This window comes from Amblyomma americanum, chromosome 1, assembly GCF_052857255.1.
Source record: "Amblyomma americanum isolate KBUSLIRL-KWMA chromosome 1, ASM5285725v1, whole genome shotgun sequence".
Lineage (NCBI taxonomy): Eukaryota > Metazoa > Arthropoda > Arachnida > Ixodida > Ixodidae > Amblyomma > Amblyomma americanum.
This window is the reverse complement of record NC_135497.1, coordinates 313,630,676-313,646,900: the sequence shown is the minus strand read 5'-3', so window position 1 is coordinate 313,646,900 and position 16,225 is coordinate 313,630,676. Positions and strand designations below refer to the sequence as shown.

General features: G+C 49.3%; 1 protein-coding gene across 1 annotated transcript; it reads left to right on the top strand.

The window, feature by feature from the left end:
* Window positions 1–391: 391 nt before the first annotated feature.
* On the top strand, window positions 392–5,339 carry LOC144098680 (endothelin-converting enzyme-like 1). The gene is made up of 2 exons (XM_077631496.1): window positions 392–831; window positions 3,150–5,339. The coding sequence occupies exons 1-2, from the start codon at window positions 526–528 to the stop codon at window positions 5,184–5,186; spliced, it is 2,343 nt and encodes a 780-aa protein (XP_077487622.1). The 5' UTR covers window positions 392–525; the 3' UTR covers window positions 5,187–5,339.
* Window positions 5,340–16,225: the final 10,886 nt, after the last annotated feature.

Genomic DNA, 16,225 nt, shown 5'->3' with positions numbered 1-16,225 from the left:
AAGGCGGGTTACGGGCTCGGAGACCTTGGAGTAATATTTTACAAAACGCCGATAATGGCCGCGCACTCCCAGAGAACTGCGCATTGCTTGTTTACCATATCAACCTGTGAGGGATATAGGGATACCGTGGTCGTATTTTCGGGGCTGGGTATAATGCGCACTCGGTACTCACCCTCACGGCGTGTAACGAAAAAGAAAGCACCGTTCAGACGGCGGTGTTACTATCTTGCACCTGATAAGAATGGCACAGCAGTCACTTTCGCATCTTGATTATATCCGTATGCCCACAATTTCGCCGCCGCGTGCATCGACCGTTCACACTAACGAAGAAAAAGAAGCTGGTCGCGTCGCAGGAGAGCGGGTGCTACGCGCGGCATACCGAACGTGGCGCGCGCCGCAGCAGCACCAGCAGCAGTCCCGACGGCGGTCGCACCCCGAGTGAGCGGACCGGGCAGCAGCAGCCGAGGCTTCACGAGCACACGAGCAGCTGAGTCGCACTCTCACTCGGGTACAGCGACCGCAGCGATGTGGCGACCTGCAGACGGCGCGGTCAGAGGTAGGAACGCAGCGGCAGCCGGTGCAGAGGCGAGCTCTTGCTGCAGCAGCACCTCGAGCGGTTCCTCTAACTCGGATCCCGGGCACGTCAGCGACGGCAAGAGGCTTCTCTACCTGCTAAGACGGCCTGGCTTTAAGCGCATTGACTTCACAGAGATGTCCGAGTTGCTGGAGATGAGGCGTGCCGCCCAGCGGGCGTTCGCTGCGAGGGCGGTGACCACCGTTGACGCTTCGTCCCAAACAACGGAGCTGCCGGAACTGGGATTGGGGCCACAGGTATGGACCTCTCGCTGGCGCCGCCGAGGTAGGCGAACAGCTGCTCGATAGGATTAGCTCCATGTGCAGTCCGTATTTGTAGGTCAAGTTCAAGACATTCGCGGAAGCGTCATGGGCAAGCTGAACACTTAGCCGCCATACATATCGCTAAGGTGAAGTTTTAAGTATTGGAGGAATTTCCGTGAGGTCCGCGTCTTGGCACTCAGTCTTCCTAGAGGTCTTCTCGGCTGAGGTAAAACATATCCTCTCACAAACTGAATCCACGTTGTCTATGGCGATAGTAACAAATCATCGAATTATGAAACCGGTTCAGTTTCCGTTTAATGCTTTGTCTCTGTCTCGCTCTCTGTTGATGCATTGTAGGACAGGTCTTATAGTATAGCACACATAAACTACAGCCTACGTTGTATTTACGCTAAGTCGCACTACTTACCAGGGCCATCAAAACCAAAAAAGTCATTTTTGTAGCCTTAAGTGCGGCGTCGCTGCTCATGCCAGTAGCGGAACAGCAGTTCTTAAGGTGCATTTGTTATTATACGATAGCAGTTCACTAGGGAAAACTCGAAGCACTAGGACAGCCGTTTTACAACTAAATCCAGCACACCTGAGGAAAAGAAATTCTTTGAAAATCGCACCTTTCGTTAGACATTGCGCGATTTCCTGAATTCTTGCGCGCCGCACAAATCTAGCAGACCAAGCGCACCAACGAACACCTGCCGCCAAATTTCGTTTTTTATTGCTGTTTGATCGCAGCAATTTCATATTACTTCAAGAAAACAGAACAAAATAAATCAGTCGCCGTCCGTAACCAGCTTCACTTTCTATTTCTGAACGTTTCTCACGGCAGCCAGCTCATGTCTATAGCTGCCCACTAAAGGACGGTACTCTATACTCAGAAGCCTGACACACTGCGAGCAGTATTTTTAAGGCAGCCAAGCAAATGAGCCCGAGCACGAATTTACATATGATCGTTTGCCATCTGTATCGTTACTGCAACATTTCTAACGAGAAAAGTGGATACTCTGAATGAATTGACACGCTTTTCCCGAAGACTGCGCATATCAACTTTGCGTTCACCCAGCTGCGTCTTTGAACGCCATGGAGAGGAAACAGAGAAAAGGCTGCTCTTTTTAGCCGAAAGGAGAGCCGCAGTGCGTGCCTGCAGTGCCGAAACAGCGCGAAAAGCGAGCCCATCGCAGCGAAACAGGCAAATCTAGGCGCTCGCGGACGTGCCAGTGCGTCAAAGAAGCGCAGTAAGGAATGTGGAATACAGACACTGAACAAGAATGAAGTGTTCGTCTCGTCCCATGTGTAAACGTTCCTCGCTCTGTACTGCTTATCTGACGCAACCATACGTGTCCAAGCTTTGGCGATCAACTAGCCCGCTTTTCTGGTTCAGCCCATCCGCGATGTCAAGGCTCCCTGCTACCTGCATAATGTAAAAAGGAGAAATGCCTTTAAATAACACGGCCAAGAAATTACTTGCGCGTTTAGTGCTGGCCCCCGTCAAGTGTACTACATTAGCTGATCCCGCGCCAGCGGTGAGCGTGTTTCCGCTCTCTCTCTCTCTCTCTCTCTCTCTCTATATATATATATATATATATATATATATATATATATATATTTATGAAGGGAGCCAACAGTCACCGAAACCAAGGTGCATAGGGGAACGATAATTTTTTTTTTTTGTTTTTTTTTTTTTTTAATGTGTTATGCTTATTAGTGGGATAATAATACTTAGATTAATAAATAGCTCAAAGAAAATTACTTATAAAGCAGCAGAAAAAACAACCATGCCGCCGGTGGGATCCGAACCCACGACCTCCGAATATCGCGTCCGGTGCTCTTACCAACTGAGCTACGGCGACGGCTGTCCAATCTGCTGCTGGACAGCCGTCGCCGTAGCTCAGTTGGTAAGAGCACCGGACGCGATATTCGGAGGTCGTGGGTTCGGATCCCACCGGCGGCATGGTTGTTTTTTCTGCTGCTTTATAAGTAATTTTCTTTGAGCTATTTATTAATCTAAGTATTATTATCCCACTAATAAGCATAACACATTAAAAAAAAAAACAAAAAAAAAAAAAAATTATCGTTCCCCTATGCACCTTGGTTTCGGTGACTGTTGGCTCCCTTCATAAATTTGTCAAACGGGCCCCTCATTTCCTTTAACTTGTCTGCTAATATATATATATATATATATATATATATATATATATATATATATATATATATATATATATATATATATATATATATATATGAGAACCTCAACGCGACAATGAAGGATGACGTTTTCGTTTTCCCCTTCGTGTGCGCAGGTAGACAGTGTGGCTGTTCGCCAGGTTGGCTGGCACATGAACCCGAGGTTCAAGAAGGTTCTTATCGCAACAGCCGGCTTCTGCTCGGTCGCACTGTTTATCTACTTGGTGTCGGCGGTGTGGATTCGCGTGCGCTACCGCCACCTGTTCCACGCCACCTCCGGAACTGGATACATCGACCATGCTCGCCTACCGCTCTTCTCCGGGTGCGAGAGTACGGCCTGCAGGATGTACATGGCTGCCATTGAGACATCTTTGAACCGCTCCCAAGACCCGTGCAAAAACTTGTACCGCTTTGTCTGCGACGGCTGGAAGCAAGACCACCGTATGCTTTCCGTTCTAGACGCCGCTGAAGACTTGATGTACGGCCGCGCACTCAACACCATCGAGTGGGCTCCCCGGGACATCCGCAAGCAGGGTCCCGCGCATTCCGTGGCTTCCATCGTCGAAGAAAAGGTAGTCGAGTTGGCGAAGTCATGCATTGAGCCGTCTGAGAGCAGCCTGCACAGGCTGAAAATGTTCATGGCCGACCACCATCTACCATGGCCTATGACATCACGGTGGGACCTGCTGGAGATACTGCTGGACCTCTCGGGAAATTGGAATCTGCACTTGTGGTTCCAAGTGACACTTGACCTGAGACCCTCTCGCAAGGTCACTGGAGACCCAGTGCTCAAAATTGGACACAGTGCCGCATTCCGCGCGTGGATCGCTTCCATGCGTGCATTCGCCGGCCAGCCAAGGAGATCGGCACAGTCGGTTAGATACCAGCAGTACGTCCGCAGCATGCTCCTGCTCTTTGACGTAACTGAATCGCAAGCCGACGATCTCGTCACTGTCATCGAGGCAATGAACCGTTTAACGCTAGCAGTTCTGGGGCCGGCAATGGCTGAGCCTGAACACAGAACTCTGCGTATGTCTATCCGAAACCTGACCAAAACGACGACTCCCGGAATCGCCGCCGGACGCCTGCTGTTGCTCCTCAACGAGCACTTCATCTGGGCGCAGCAGTTTTCGTCCAACGACATCGTGCAGGTTGAAAACCCTGGCCTTCTCCGGGCAGTTGTTTACTTGCTTGGTCTCAAGTCAGAGATGCGGGAGGCGCTAACGCTGAGCCTCGGCCTTCGCGTAGTTCACGAGTTAGGTTGGATGGCCGACCAGCAAATAGCGGACCTTACCCTGGAACTGATGGGCCTTCCTACATCAGTGCACTCACGGCGCTGCCTTGTGCAGATCGAAGACAGCGTGGGCATCGCGTGGCTCAGCCTGTTTCCCTCGAACCGAGGATTCCAGACCCTCGTCGAGGATGTAAGAGACATCCTCGCTGAAATCGTGATGCGCCACAGCAGGTCCGTGCTCGATGTCCGGGCACAAGGCAACGACGCCATGTGGAGCTTCTTAGCCAGCGTGCTCCCTCAACCTACGCCAGGAGCCAGCTTTTTCACCTACTGGCTGAACCTGATGAGCGCGCGATGGCGGCTACAACAGCGGAACCTGACAAATGTCCTCAAGCCAGGATCCGTGCTCATGAATCGGTGGAGCGTTCATGGCCCACTGACCGTTTCTAACGACTACTCTGTCTTCCCGCTTTACCACCCGGACCTGCCGCCAGCTGTCAACTACGGCGGCGCCGGGCGCCTCATTGCGGATGAAATCCTGAGAAGCGTTTTCCAAGATCCCATGTACGGCAAGCGCAGCCGCCGCCGGCAACCGTCACCCATGCTACATCGCAACGAAAGTCTCCCTGCCGAGTCGCCGTCGGAGTGGTCCCCGCACCACGTGGACGCCAAGGCTCTCTTGGCCGCCCTAAATGCCTACAGACTGGGCACTCTGCGACACCCGAGCGGCCCGTCCTCGAGAGAGTCGAGCCGAGCTCAGGATCGACTTTTCTTCGTGGCCTCCTGCTACGCGCTCTGCTCTAGCGGTGACTACGTGGATGAGCTGTACGGAGATGCAAGCCGACGCTGTAACGAGCCGGTCATGACCTTGTCGGAGTTCACGGCGGCCTTCAAGTGCGAGACTCCAAATCAGCATTAAGTTCGGAACGGGCGCCCATTGAACATGCAGTCCCCGCTTGTTTGTTGCGTTTTTTTTTTGCACAAAGCATCTGTGGTTCAGTAAACCGGCGGTCCCCACTGTGTGATATGTGTTCAATGAACGGCGCCACGCGTCATTCTGCAAAAGAATGAATAACGGCAGCGAATGAAGGATAAAACATTGATGTGAGATGGATGGAGATGATGTGAATAACATAGCTGCTGACATAATGTAGGCCTTGGTAACCGTTCTGAACGCGTTTTCTTAAGCGCCACCTGCCCCTTATCAGCTGCTGTGCGCTTCCATATACATACTATCCATACACAACAACTGGGGTAGAAGGTGCGCAGTGAGAAACCTTAAGCGATCGGTTCCGCGTGTCGCACTAAATAGCAAAAAAATGCTGGTATACGGATTGGCAAACGCAGATGTCTCCCTCCCAGTCTGCAGTCCGATAGGCATGGTTTGGAGGAAGCCTGTTGCTTCAATTGTTTTTTTAAGTTCTCTGACAGCCCATAGTGGTGTTAAAACAGTCTGAACAAATTAACCAAAATAAGCTTTGAGGAATCTGAGGAGGTTAGTGTGGTTAGTAGTACGTGAATTTTAGTTGAGTATGATGGGTCACCGATTAAATATCTGAGAGGCAGGCGAAGATAGCGTGTAGACATTCTTTTTGGTTAAATGATCAGAAGACTCTAGTGAAGTGAGACGAGCAGCTCAATTTTGAATAATATCAATGGCCATAATAAGGCTTGACCTAGATAAGTGATACGCATACGTCCAGAGAATTCAGGCGCAAGTCATTGCAGGATGTTTCAAATAACTTTCGCTAAGCAAGATGTAGAGAATGTTGAGAAGTGCCTGTATAAGTGGCTTGATTCAAACTAACGAGTGAGTCCTTTCTTTCTTCAGCTTAAAATAAATCCCGAGGCATTGAAAAATTCTCACTTGACCAAGCGCTCACACGTGCCGATGTTAGCCCTCTCAAACGCGCCCCGATTGAAGGAATAAATTACACAGAGCCGCAGTGATAATTTACGGAGGGCGCTTAAGACTATACTTAAGTGCAGTTAATGCGAAAGCATGCATGCACGCAGGATGCCCGGCTGCGGCGATGGCGTCAAATGCAGTGGCCAGCGAAGCTGATCTGTTCGCGCTGCCCGGATGGAAGTTGATGAAGACGACGTTACCCAAACCCAGTGCGAGAGACGCATTTTAACGGTCGGCATTGTCCCGTCCTCGATCTCCAAGTTAACAGGACCCCTGTCCTTCCGTCTTCCAATCTATTAGACTACATACAATTACCACTCCTTTTCCCGTAAAAACTTTCCTGTATCCAGCAATTAACCGCCTGTGTCTTGGCCACTCCCCCGTAGTGGGTATGTGCCAGCAAAGTCTGAGGCCTTCCTTCCTTAGCGGTCGGGGTGTGCTGCTGCGGTGATTACGTAGTTGCCAAAGGCAATTTTAAAAATGCGGTGATGGCGCAGTTCTGTAATGAAGTGGCCAGCGCATGTTAACTGTTCGCGCCGGCATGGGGGCGAAACCCACTTCGGGAGATGAGGAGGTCACGCTGGTTTTCGGACCGTCTGCATGGCGTGGACAACGACAACGCCGGATTTTCCCCTCATGAGCCATAGTGTTTTTGCATTAATATACGGGACACTGGTCACAGTAACGGTTTCGCAGCGTGGGCACGTCGTTTTGCTAGAATCATGATGCTGCCACATAAGCGCGACTGCACTAGACGGCAAGAAATTTGTCTGTGCTATGTCGTAAAACGTAATATTGCTTCGCATCAGAAGAATAGACCATTACCTTCAATATTTTCCTAACAGTTTCTTAAAATTTCCCACTATTCAAAACTGTTCTCCAGAAATACCGAACATGAACATCTTGCGTACCAAACGACAAGGCTGAGAACTGTTTAGTTTTCTGGCAAAATATTCTTAAGGATAGGACCCTATCCTCCCGATTCCTGCTGTCAAACGCGATATTTACGCCTAACACTGTGCATGATGACGTCACACTTGGCGCAGCCTGCAGGGAGTATCCCTAAATCAGCTGATGTAGGGACTATCGGAGGGCAGTAGAGGGTCGGCGGCCCGGCAGCGAACGGGTCTCATGCGTTCAGGTACAGTAGGGTTGAGCTATTTACTCGTAGTTTGTATGCTGTGGTTCCTGCGGTAATGGGGGTGACTAGTGTTGTGCTGTGGGATATATACACGAATCTCTCGAAAAAGACGACGGAAGTGCCTTCGCAAACCGACATTTAACTCGCGAAAAGTGAACTAGTGCTGTTAGGCCCCTGAAGTAGCCTCCGACTTCAAGAGCGAGTGCTTACATGGAACATTTCACGTGGGAGTGCCACAAACAGCATATTTCTGAAGGAGGTATTGCAGGAGGCTGTTAAGGACCTGTGCCGACGTTGCTCTAATACGCGATGCCTGTTAAGTCGCCTGTTTCCTGGAGGAGCAACTGTGAAAAGGAATAGAGTGGTGGAAAGTTTAGCAGATAAGTTTAGCAGAAAAAAGGCGTTGTATTCTCGTTAACTAACCTTGACTGCGTAAATTACTGCTAGTAGCGGACAGGAAGAAAAATACTTGTAGCTAACTACACAAATTTCACTCGCGCTGAAACGGGTATCGGAGGATACGCATGTTTGCTTCATCATGAACCAATCACGCGCTCAACCTGTACACATTTCTTATTGTGTAAATAGTTTGTGTATATTACCTCTCCCCCTATCCTGTCTTCCTGTCCCCTCACCTTTTTCATTTCATTTCTCCATTCTGTCTGCTGTCCTTTATTTCCGCGGCCCCAGCTCCGGTGCTTCAGTATCGATGGCAGATGCCGGGGCTAGCAAAAATCTTATCCTTCATTTTTATTATTACTTTAACAAACCACAACTACTACTACTACGCATGCCTGGGAGACCACACCTGACTCAATGCGAATCAAATATTCTAATGCGACAGCGTTAAGGGCCCAGTTCAGCAGAAAAGCCAGCGTCATAGATGGCGCTGGCACGTCGAGAAAATCGGGATTGGTCGACAGGGTCGCGACGTCATACCCACATGACCTCGCGCGGGTAATGCAAACACCCCACAGCCCTTAAAAGAAGTGGTCCAAAGTTCTGCACCTAATGCGGGATGACAACTAATTGGGGTCATCTCATTTGGAAATGCCCCGATTCTCCCGGGCATATTGATGGAATCACAGAGAAAGAGACCTGGGATGCTCTCCTCTAGAGCCGGGCTCCTGAGCAGCAAGCTCGAGCAATCCGTCTGGCACGGGACGCTTTGCGAAAGGCGTCCCCCTGCGGGGCTCCCTCTCCCTCGGAGGCCCCTAGGGCCTGACTAAGGGAGCGAAGGGGCCTCTACATCGACGGCAATAAAGTTATGTTGAACTTGAACTTGAAACTGATCGAGCCGGGCGCGCTACCCCTCGACCACTGAGGAACGTTGGTTCGACTTCGTTAAGGGAGGCCTTGTGTGTATATGCAAAAAAGACCTCAAATGATATGCAAAAAGACCTCAAGCCGCAGAAGTAACCCCTTAACGCACTGCCTCAAAACCATAAGGCGGAGCTTAACACTCTCCCGAATTTTTTCGGCTATTGTAATTAAATCGAGCGTGCACTGTCGGTAACTTAATGTCCCCGCCATTCTGACATTACCGTTGTTTAGCGAAACACGACGCTTGCGACGCGTCGTGTGTAAAGAGCGCTGAACACTCTAACTAAGGCTTTAAAGAGCTCGTAACCATAATATTTCAGCTGCACCCAATATTGTTCACTCGTTCTCACCTTGTCACATGTGCAAGAAGGTTAACGTTGTAGTTCTACTGAAACGCCAACACCAGGCAATTATTTTTCCCATACTGTTTCACGTGTCCGTCCGGCACTGGCAGTTTTCTGAATAAGATGTGGATTGGCTTTGCGCTGTTTCCCCTTCCTGCACCTCTCTTGCTCAGAACACTAGCATTATCGTTAGTCTCGAAACCACGAATGCCTGGCCACCACAGTTTGGAAAGAAAAGGCGCGACGGGCTGAGCTCTCCGAGCATTGTCCCTTTTCTCGCGGGCGCAGGCAGTCGGCAAATGGCGAGTCATTCGTACAGTTCTCCACATGCAGTCGTCACACGCAGTGTCGGAAACATGGAGAAATAAGTGCGGATTTGAGTTCGGTCTTCCTACGTGTTGTGCCGTCGCTGATTCGCTCGTGGCGAAGCGCGGCAGCCCGCCCATGCAGCTCGCTTGCCAGGAGCGGCGTCATCACTGACGTCACGCAAAGCAGCCCTCCGGGCAGCACGCGGGAATTTCAATTTTGTTTCAAGCTTTTGGCCTGTTAAAACTACTGTTCAACTATTAAAAGCGAAGTCGTGTATCTGATGAGAAAGCCTTCAGAAATATTGTAAATAATACATTCACATAAATGGCCAGAGTTGCCATTAAGGCAATGGGTCTGCTGTGGTGAAACCAGCGCCAGTGTCGTGCTAAGTTTAAGTGTTCCTTTCATTCGTTCCGCTCTGTTAGCGTTAGTCCACACCACAGTTTGAAGAGGGGGATGCTTTGAAATACTAAGCAGCTATAAGGACCTCGTGGTTAAAACCCGCAGTGAACCCAGAGGAGGCTCGTTACTGTGATCGATAGCCTTTCTTGGTCACCTCAGGTTAGAAACTTCGTGGGTAAACTGATACAGCGTTACAGATGTTCAGGTACAGAACGGGAACATGATGCGGCAGCAACTGCCGCCCAGTGGTACTCTTTCAAAAAGCTTATGTGGAAGGTCCACTGCATTATAAACTCTGCATGTTATCCAACTAGTATCTCTCGCGAGTAAGACGGCAAAGCTGCGCGCGACAACAGCCTTCGGGTCTGTCTGGGCCGCCCGAAGGGATCCCGTTTTGGGGGAATTGTGGCAGAAGCTGGGTTCCAACCATTCAACGCTATCGCCTCCCAGAAGAGAATGCGTATATGCTGCTCCGGCATTAACTCCAAGCCAAGAAGCACTTATTTCATTGCAATGACGTGACCACAGCAACTCTGGTTATGGCCAAGCCATGCAACTCCTAGAACGTCCTCCTCGTACCCAGCCACCGAAACTGCTGCCTTTGTCTTTTTCTCCCTGAACACATTTACCACATAAAATCAATTTGCACCTGGTGTAAATGAAAAACGATAAATTAACGCCTGGCACAGGCTGCGTGCTCCTCCAAGCTGCTCTGAGCTAAACAGTTGTAAAATACTCACAAGAGACTCAAATCTTCACCGACGGCTCTTCTTCTAAGGAGACGTCCTCCTGTGGTTTCTACGAGCCCTCTCCAGGGCAAATGCTGTTCTCACGCCTTCAGCGGACGACGTCCTCCACACCGGCAGAGCTGTACGGTACAAAAGAAGCTGTCCTGCATATCCTATGTCCAACAGATGGACGATGGTTGATATTCACACACCCAAAGCACCTCTGCCAAATCTCTCAACCGTGCTTAAGAAAACAACTCGCAAGTCACTCCCTCGTGACAATGAATTCTGTGGCGATCTGGGGTGGGATATTCCTCCCCAATCCGCGGATTTCTGCGTTATCGTCCGCCTACCGCCGTCTAGTCCGTGCTCAAGGGAACAAAAAAGAGACGAGAACACTGTGCATTAAGCTGTTATTTGCAGCTCATGCAAATAACACACAGAGAGAGGGCCAGCTAGCTTCAAAACATTCATGAGCGAATCATCGAACGGAGAAGGCTGCGTAAGACAGGCTTCCGATTTACCTGCTCGGGTAGAGACGCAACATCGGCGGCGGGCATTTGATCGCGCCGAGAATTGAGGCGTTGTGCAATGGGGCCCTCCCGTGCGAGTTGCTTTCGTGTGACAAATCCATCCGGCGCGCCTGGCGTGGGAACCGAGGAGCACGCCTTGCTGCCTGCAACCGAAAGCGCCGCGTGTAGCTATAGAGGACAGCGTCCAATAACGCGCTCACTAAATACCACGACGTTCGAATGGGGGGAAGCAGCGTTTCCCCCAATACCATATCACTTAGGCAGGGTTGCAGGCCACTCTATGCTATTCCAATGTATCAGAGCACACTGTGGCGTTTTGGGCAACGACAAAGGCTAACGAAGCGGCCCGCAGAGGTATTCAGCTCCAAAACTTCAGGAAGGTTTACTTTAACAAATCCGACGCGTCAACTAACGGTGAAAAAATACGCTTATGACGAAAGGGATCGGCTCTGAAATCTGCAATCTCACCATTAGGGATTTCTTCATCATTTTGACTCACACCTGAAATCTGGACTTCCGCCCGCCGCGGTGGCTCAGTGGTTAGAGCACTCGGCTACTGAGCCTGAGCTCCCGGGTGCGAACCTGGCCGCGGAGGCCGCGTTTCGATGGAGGAGAAACGGAAAGGCGCCCGTGTGCTGTTCGATGTCAGTGCACCTTAAAGATCCCCAGGTGGTGGAAATTATTTCGGAGCCCTCCACTACGGCACCTCTTTCTTCTTTCAAACTAACCTTTCTTTTTTTCCCTTAGGATGCGGTTCAGGTGTCCACCGAGACGTGAGACTGATGCTGCGCCATTTCCTTTCCAAAGAAACAAAGAAATAAATAAAGTATTACAAGGAATAATAAAATTTTTCATTTCATAGACTTCCTGGCCATCTGAAATCTGTCTCCGATTCCGACTGAACGCCATGTTCACAAGCGGCTTCCGCATACCCCTTTGGTTAAACATACCTACTGTGGCAACTGTGTCTCGTTGTAACAATGCAGCACATTTTGTTAAAATGTTCACTTTATGCAGAGGAGTCAGCATTTTACGAGCACAAAACAAAGACCCAGAGCTGCCCCTATCGATAAACTGTGCGAGTCTTATGCTCCTCGCCCTGCCCTTCGCAGCAGCGCAGTGCACTCCATCTTTTATTTGCCTTTATGAAGGACACTGGACTCGTTGACAAACTTTTAAACCATCTTGTACTGCCCCTTGATATGTATTCGCCGGGCGCTGAACTTTTTTTCCGCGCAGCTGCAGGCAACTTGCGCTCCCTTCGATGTGTATTCACCCCAATTCATGCCGGCATATTTTTATTATTTTTAGTTATTTAAACTTTTTCTCGGCCTTCTCTTAATGCCTTTCTCTCAAAAAGCTCGTCCCCAATGCATTTGTCAACGCTTTCAAATCCCGGCTAAAATCGCCAGTGGCTTGAGTCGCGGGAAGGGGAAAGGGGAGGGAAACAGGGGGGTCCTGATCCCCCTTTCGCTTAGAGTGGGGGGCACAGCATGCGAGCCCCCCTCCCCCTCCCTCCTCTTGCGATCCGTGCCGGGACTATTCGGTCGGCAATGATTGATACGAGCAGCACATGGCACACAGGAAAGCCGCAGGAGCGAGGAGCCCTCTTCCTTTCCACAGAATGGCTCAGCAGAATCACATGTTCAAAAATAAAAACAGTGCTATCATAATTCCAGTCCGCCAACAATGAAAGGATATGTCATGACTAAGTGTGATTGTGTTTAATTTAACTTTAAGCCTGCTTTACTGGCATCGATTCAATGTGTGATTGAGATGGCGATGTTAAAGGGAAGTACTGAGCGTTCGAGGGTCGGCACCACGCAAAGCTTGGAAACATTCATCGGGGTCCTTATCTTGCTCGAACCTGGCGAACGTTTTAGCACTGCTAGATACAGGCGCTGACCGATGCGACACGCCTTGGCGGCATGCTTAACACTACTTCATACCTGCTGGCCATCTTTATTTTAAAAAGGAATTGAGTAAAACATATTCAGCAATGCCTACAGCCGTCCTCTTCAGTTTCTTAAAACTGCCGGTCCGATTAGAAAAGTGTACGTGTCCCTTCCACTATCTCGGGCACACGGCTCCTATGAACAAAAAAAAAATTACGAGACACTTTGGCAACTAAAGTGTTGAGAGGCGAAAGCCGACCATTCTGTGACAATTTTCATTATGCCCTGACGACTTTCGGTGAATGTGACGTCACACCGTTCCCGTGGCTATATTGATACCCAAATGATACATCTTTCGGGGATCTTAGGTAATAATTTCGCTTAATTACACATATTTTTTTAACTAATTTGACACAAATCCAGCGTTTTTATGACCATTCTGTGACAATTTTCACTGTGCCGTGACGACAACCGTTGGATGTGACGTTACATTATTTCCGTGGCTATATCGATATCAGCGTTATTTCGACGCAATTTCGACATTTTTGCCTATAATAATTAACTAATTACTCTACGGTCATCCAACTTGGCTTCTAGGTTCATTCTTTCTTCCTCTATCTGAAGCAGGCATTCTGTTTCTGGTATCATTTTTAGTTCCTGAGTTAAACGTGTGACACCCTCTGCGAACGGACAGATGACAGTATGGGCCATTAAAGGTTTTCGCCTTAATAAATGAGCATGGAGGCTGTGATTATAGAGCGAGAAAGCAATGCTGCTTAAATGCTGCAGAAATAGCACAACCGCCGAACAGGAATGCTTAAAGGGCACAACGCAGGCTTTAGATTCGATGAACGAAGCAAAACATAACTTTGTACTCGGCGCCAGAGGTCTGCACAAGCTGGTATTTAAATGGGGAACATCATTAGTCGCCGCTACTTCGGTCCGGACTCCGAACCAGACCGTGGCCACATGTCAATTTGTAATGACCAGCCCGGACCGGCCCGGTGCTCATTGAGTCGTGCCCGTGCATGTCCGTTTCCTTTAAAGACAAAACTTGGCTATCAAAAAAAAAAAACAGAGAGAGGGAGACAAATACAACAAGCAGTAAACCAACATTGTGTAGCAGCTGAAAAAGTTGCAAAATCAAGAAGCGCAACATTGGGTTCGTACCAGCGAAGAGTGCCTACCCAAGGTGGGCAGAACAGAAAAAAATTGGGTTATACATAGAGCCCTGCATGCCATCCCTTTCAGTGGCTCGTGAGGCAACACTTTAGGAGAGAAATTTCTAAAAACAACGACTTTAGCTTAAGCGTAACCTGTTGCCCTCGTAAGCGCGCTAGGGTGCTTAGCGTCGTGGCGCACTATGAGCGCTTTGTTACGGACTTTACTAACATGGCAAGGAGATCGTACAGCAGTGAGAAATATGGAATCATATCGTTTTCAACTAAGGAGAGAGCTTTCCTTCGAGAATGGTCGGTACCTCTACCAAGTCCAAACACTGTTCCAGATCCCTAGAGAGAGATCTACAACTTCAAGGACCACATCCGCATGGGTTACGCAAAGATTGTCCGAAAATACGAAGTACCTTCAGTTAACCAGCTTTTAGTACGTTAGGAACGCAGGCGAAGATACCCTTCTATTCAAGTGGAAAACATCCACCGTTGAACAATGCGGCACAGTGTGCCACATTTAACTGTGCGCATAGGGCACTATGCAGGGTTTGCAGCTACACGGTAAGGGCCTTTCGCTAGTAAATGTTTGTAGCCTCCTCTCGACGACTGTTCAATTTGCTCTACTGTGTCACCACCGGTCAGCTAGGCTTCTTTCTGTTCACGGCGGCGGCTTTGTCGCTACTTCGGCACATACCCGCAGTTGGGAGTTCTTAGTCCGTGGGAAGGTGGGAGGAGAGCCGTGTGCCCGCCTGAAATTTTCATGGATTTACGCCACTGAAAATCGCTGTTCATTAAAAAGCCCCCTCCCCTCTCTCTCCTAGCTGCAGCGTTGTGGGAAAAATTGCCGACAATTGCGGCGATGCCCCTGCCTCTCAGGCTGAGTGGAAGGAGGGGGGGGGGGGGTAAATTTTGATTTCTGGACACGGCGCACGTCGACATCATAAGCCCTGCAACGTCCATTGCAAGGCTAACTCATTTTCCACTGATCTCCGATTATCCTTGTCTTTGCGATCTCCATACCTGACACTTTTCATCCTGTGTTGTACATTTTCTTTGTTTTGAAACCCCTCTGTTACCCTCTCGGACTCGGGTTTTTCTGCTATCATGTACCGCCGCTAATATTTCATCTTTATGATTTCATCCAGAATTCATTCATGTTGGGCTCGTTCCCTGACGCACGCTGCTCTCATATGTCCCGAAGTCGCCAATTAGTTCCCTTTTCGTGCCTCGCTCCATTGTAATTTTTACCCCAAATCTAAGTTAACCTAAAGTTTTTGGTGCGTAGGCCAGCAGATATATGTGAGCTGATCACTACCTGATCCGTGCTTAAACAGCTGATACAACGTTGTGAAATTTGCGAAGAATTATTTAGCCAGGAAGGTAGGCTTTACCTGACTGAGGAATATACGTGTAGACAGACCTGAGAGAACAAGGCAATTTCAGCTCGGAGGCCCCTTTGCTAACCCTTTCATGATCAAGCAGGCTGAATGCCCCATCACATAATTGGTTGGCTTAGGGGGGTTAACGTCACACACCCACTCAGGCTGTGAGGGAAACCGCAGTGGAAAGCTCCGGGCCATTTCGACCACCTGGGGCTCTTTGACGTGGCCACATCGCACGAATATTATCCCTAGTAAATGTTCTTGGTGACTGCTAAGTACTGTAATAATGTCAATACAGAAGAATGAGTGACAGGGCAGTGCATACACTTTAATATCCCGAACATGATCAAGTCACAGTAACATCAAGTTAAACCCTCCAATCAAACAATACAGCCTTTTACAAATCTGGAGAAAATATTACAGCGACTGCTCAGAAAGCGCGTACGCAGATTCTACTCCATGTCCTCATCGCGAACGTGCCAGAACCACAAGAATGCCTAGATTTCCACATCTCTCGCCGGAGCTTTCGTCCAAAGATCTTAACCAATGTCTAGGCTTCTTGTTTCCGCGTCACTGCACGTGGGCACAAAGTCAAGGACAGAGAGTGCAAACAGTACTCCTTGCATCCCATCTTTGGCCCCCTGATGACGGTTCTGGGACGGGTGCTTGCCGGCAGTAGAATTTTGTCCTCTGCGATGCTTCTGCTGCGTATGAACTCGATGAAGTACCAGCCAGACCCTCGGCACGGTAGTGTTGTCGCGAACAGACTTGGATGCTAGCTGTACCTCTATAGCCGGGAGTCTCCTTCTGCTGAGGGAAG

Coding starts and splice junctions, on each gene's coding strand:
- LOC144098680 (XM_077631496.1), top strand. CDS start 526: ATGTGGCGACCTGCAGACGGCGCGGTCAGAGGTAGGAACGCAGCGGCA. Junction 832..3,149: donor AACTGGGATTGGGGCCACAG/GTATGGACCTCT, acceptor TCGTGTGCGCAG/GTAGACAGTGTGGCTGTTCG.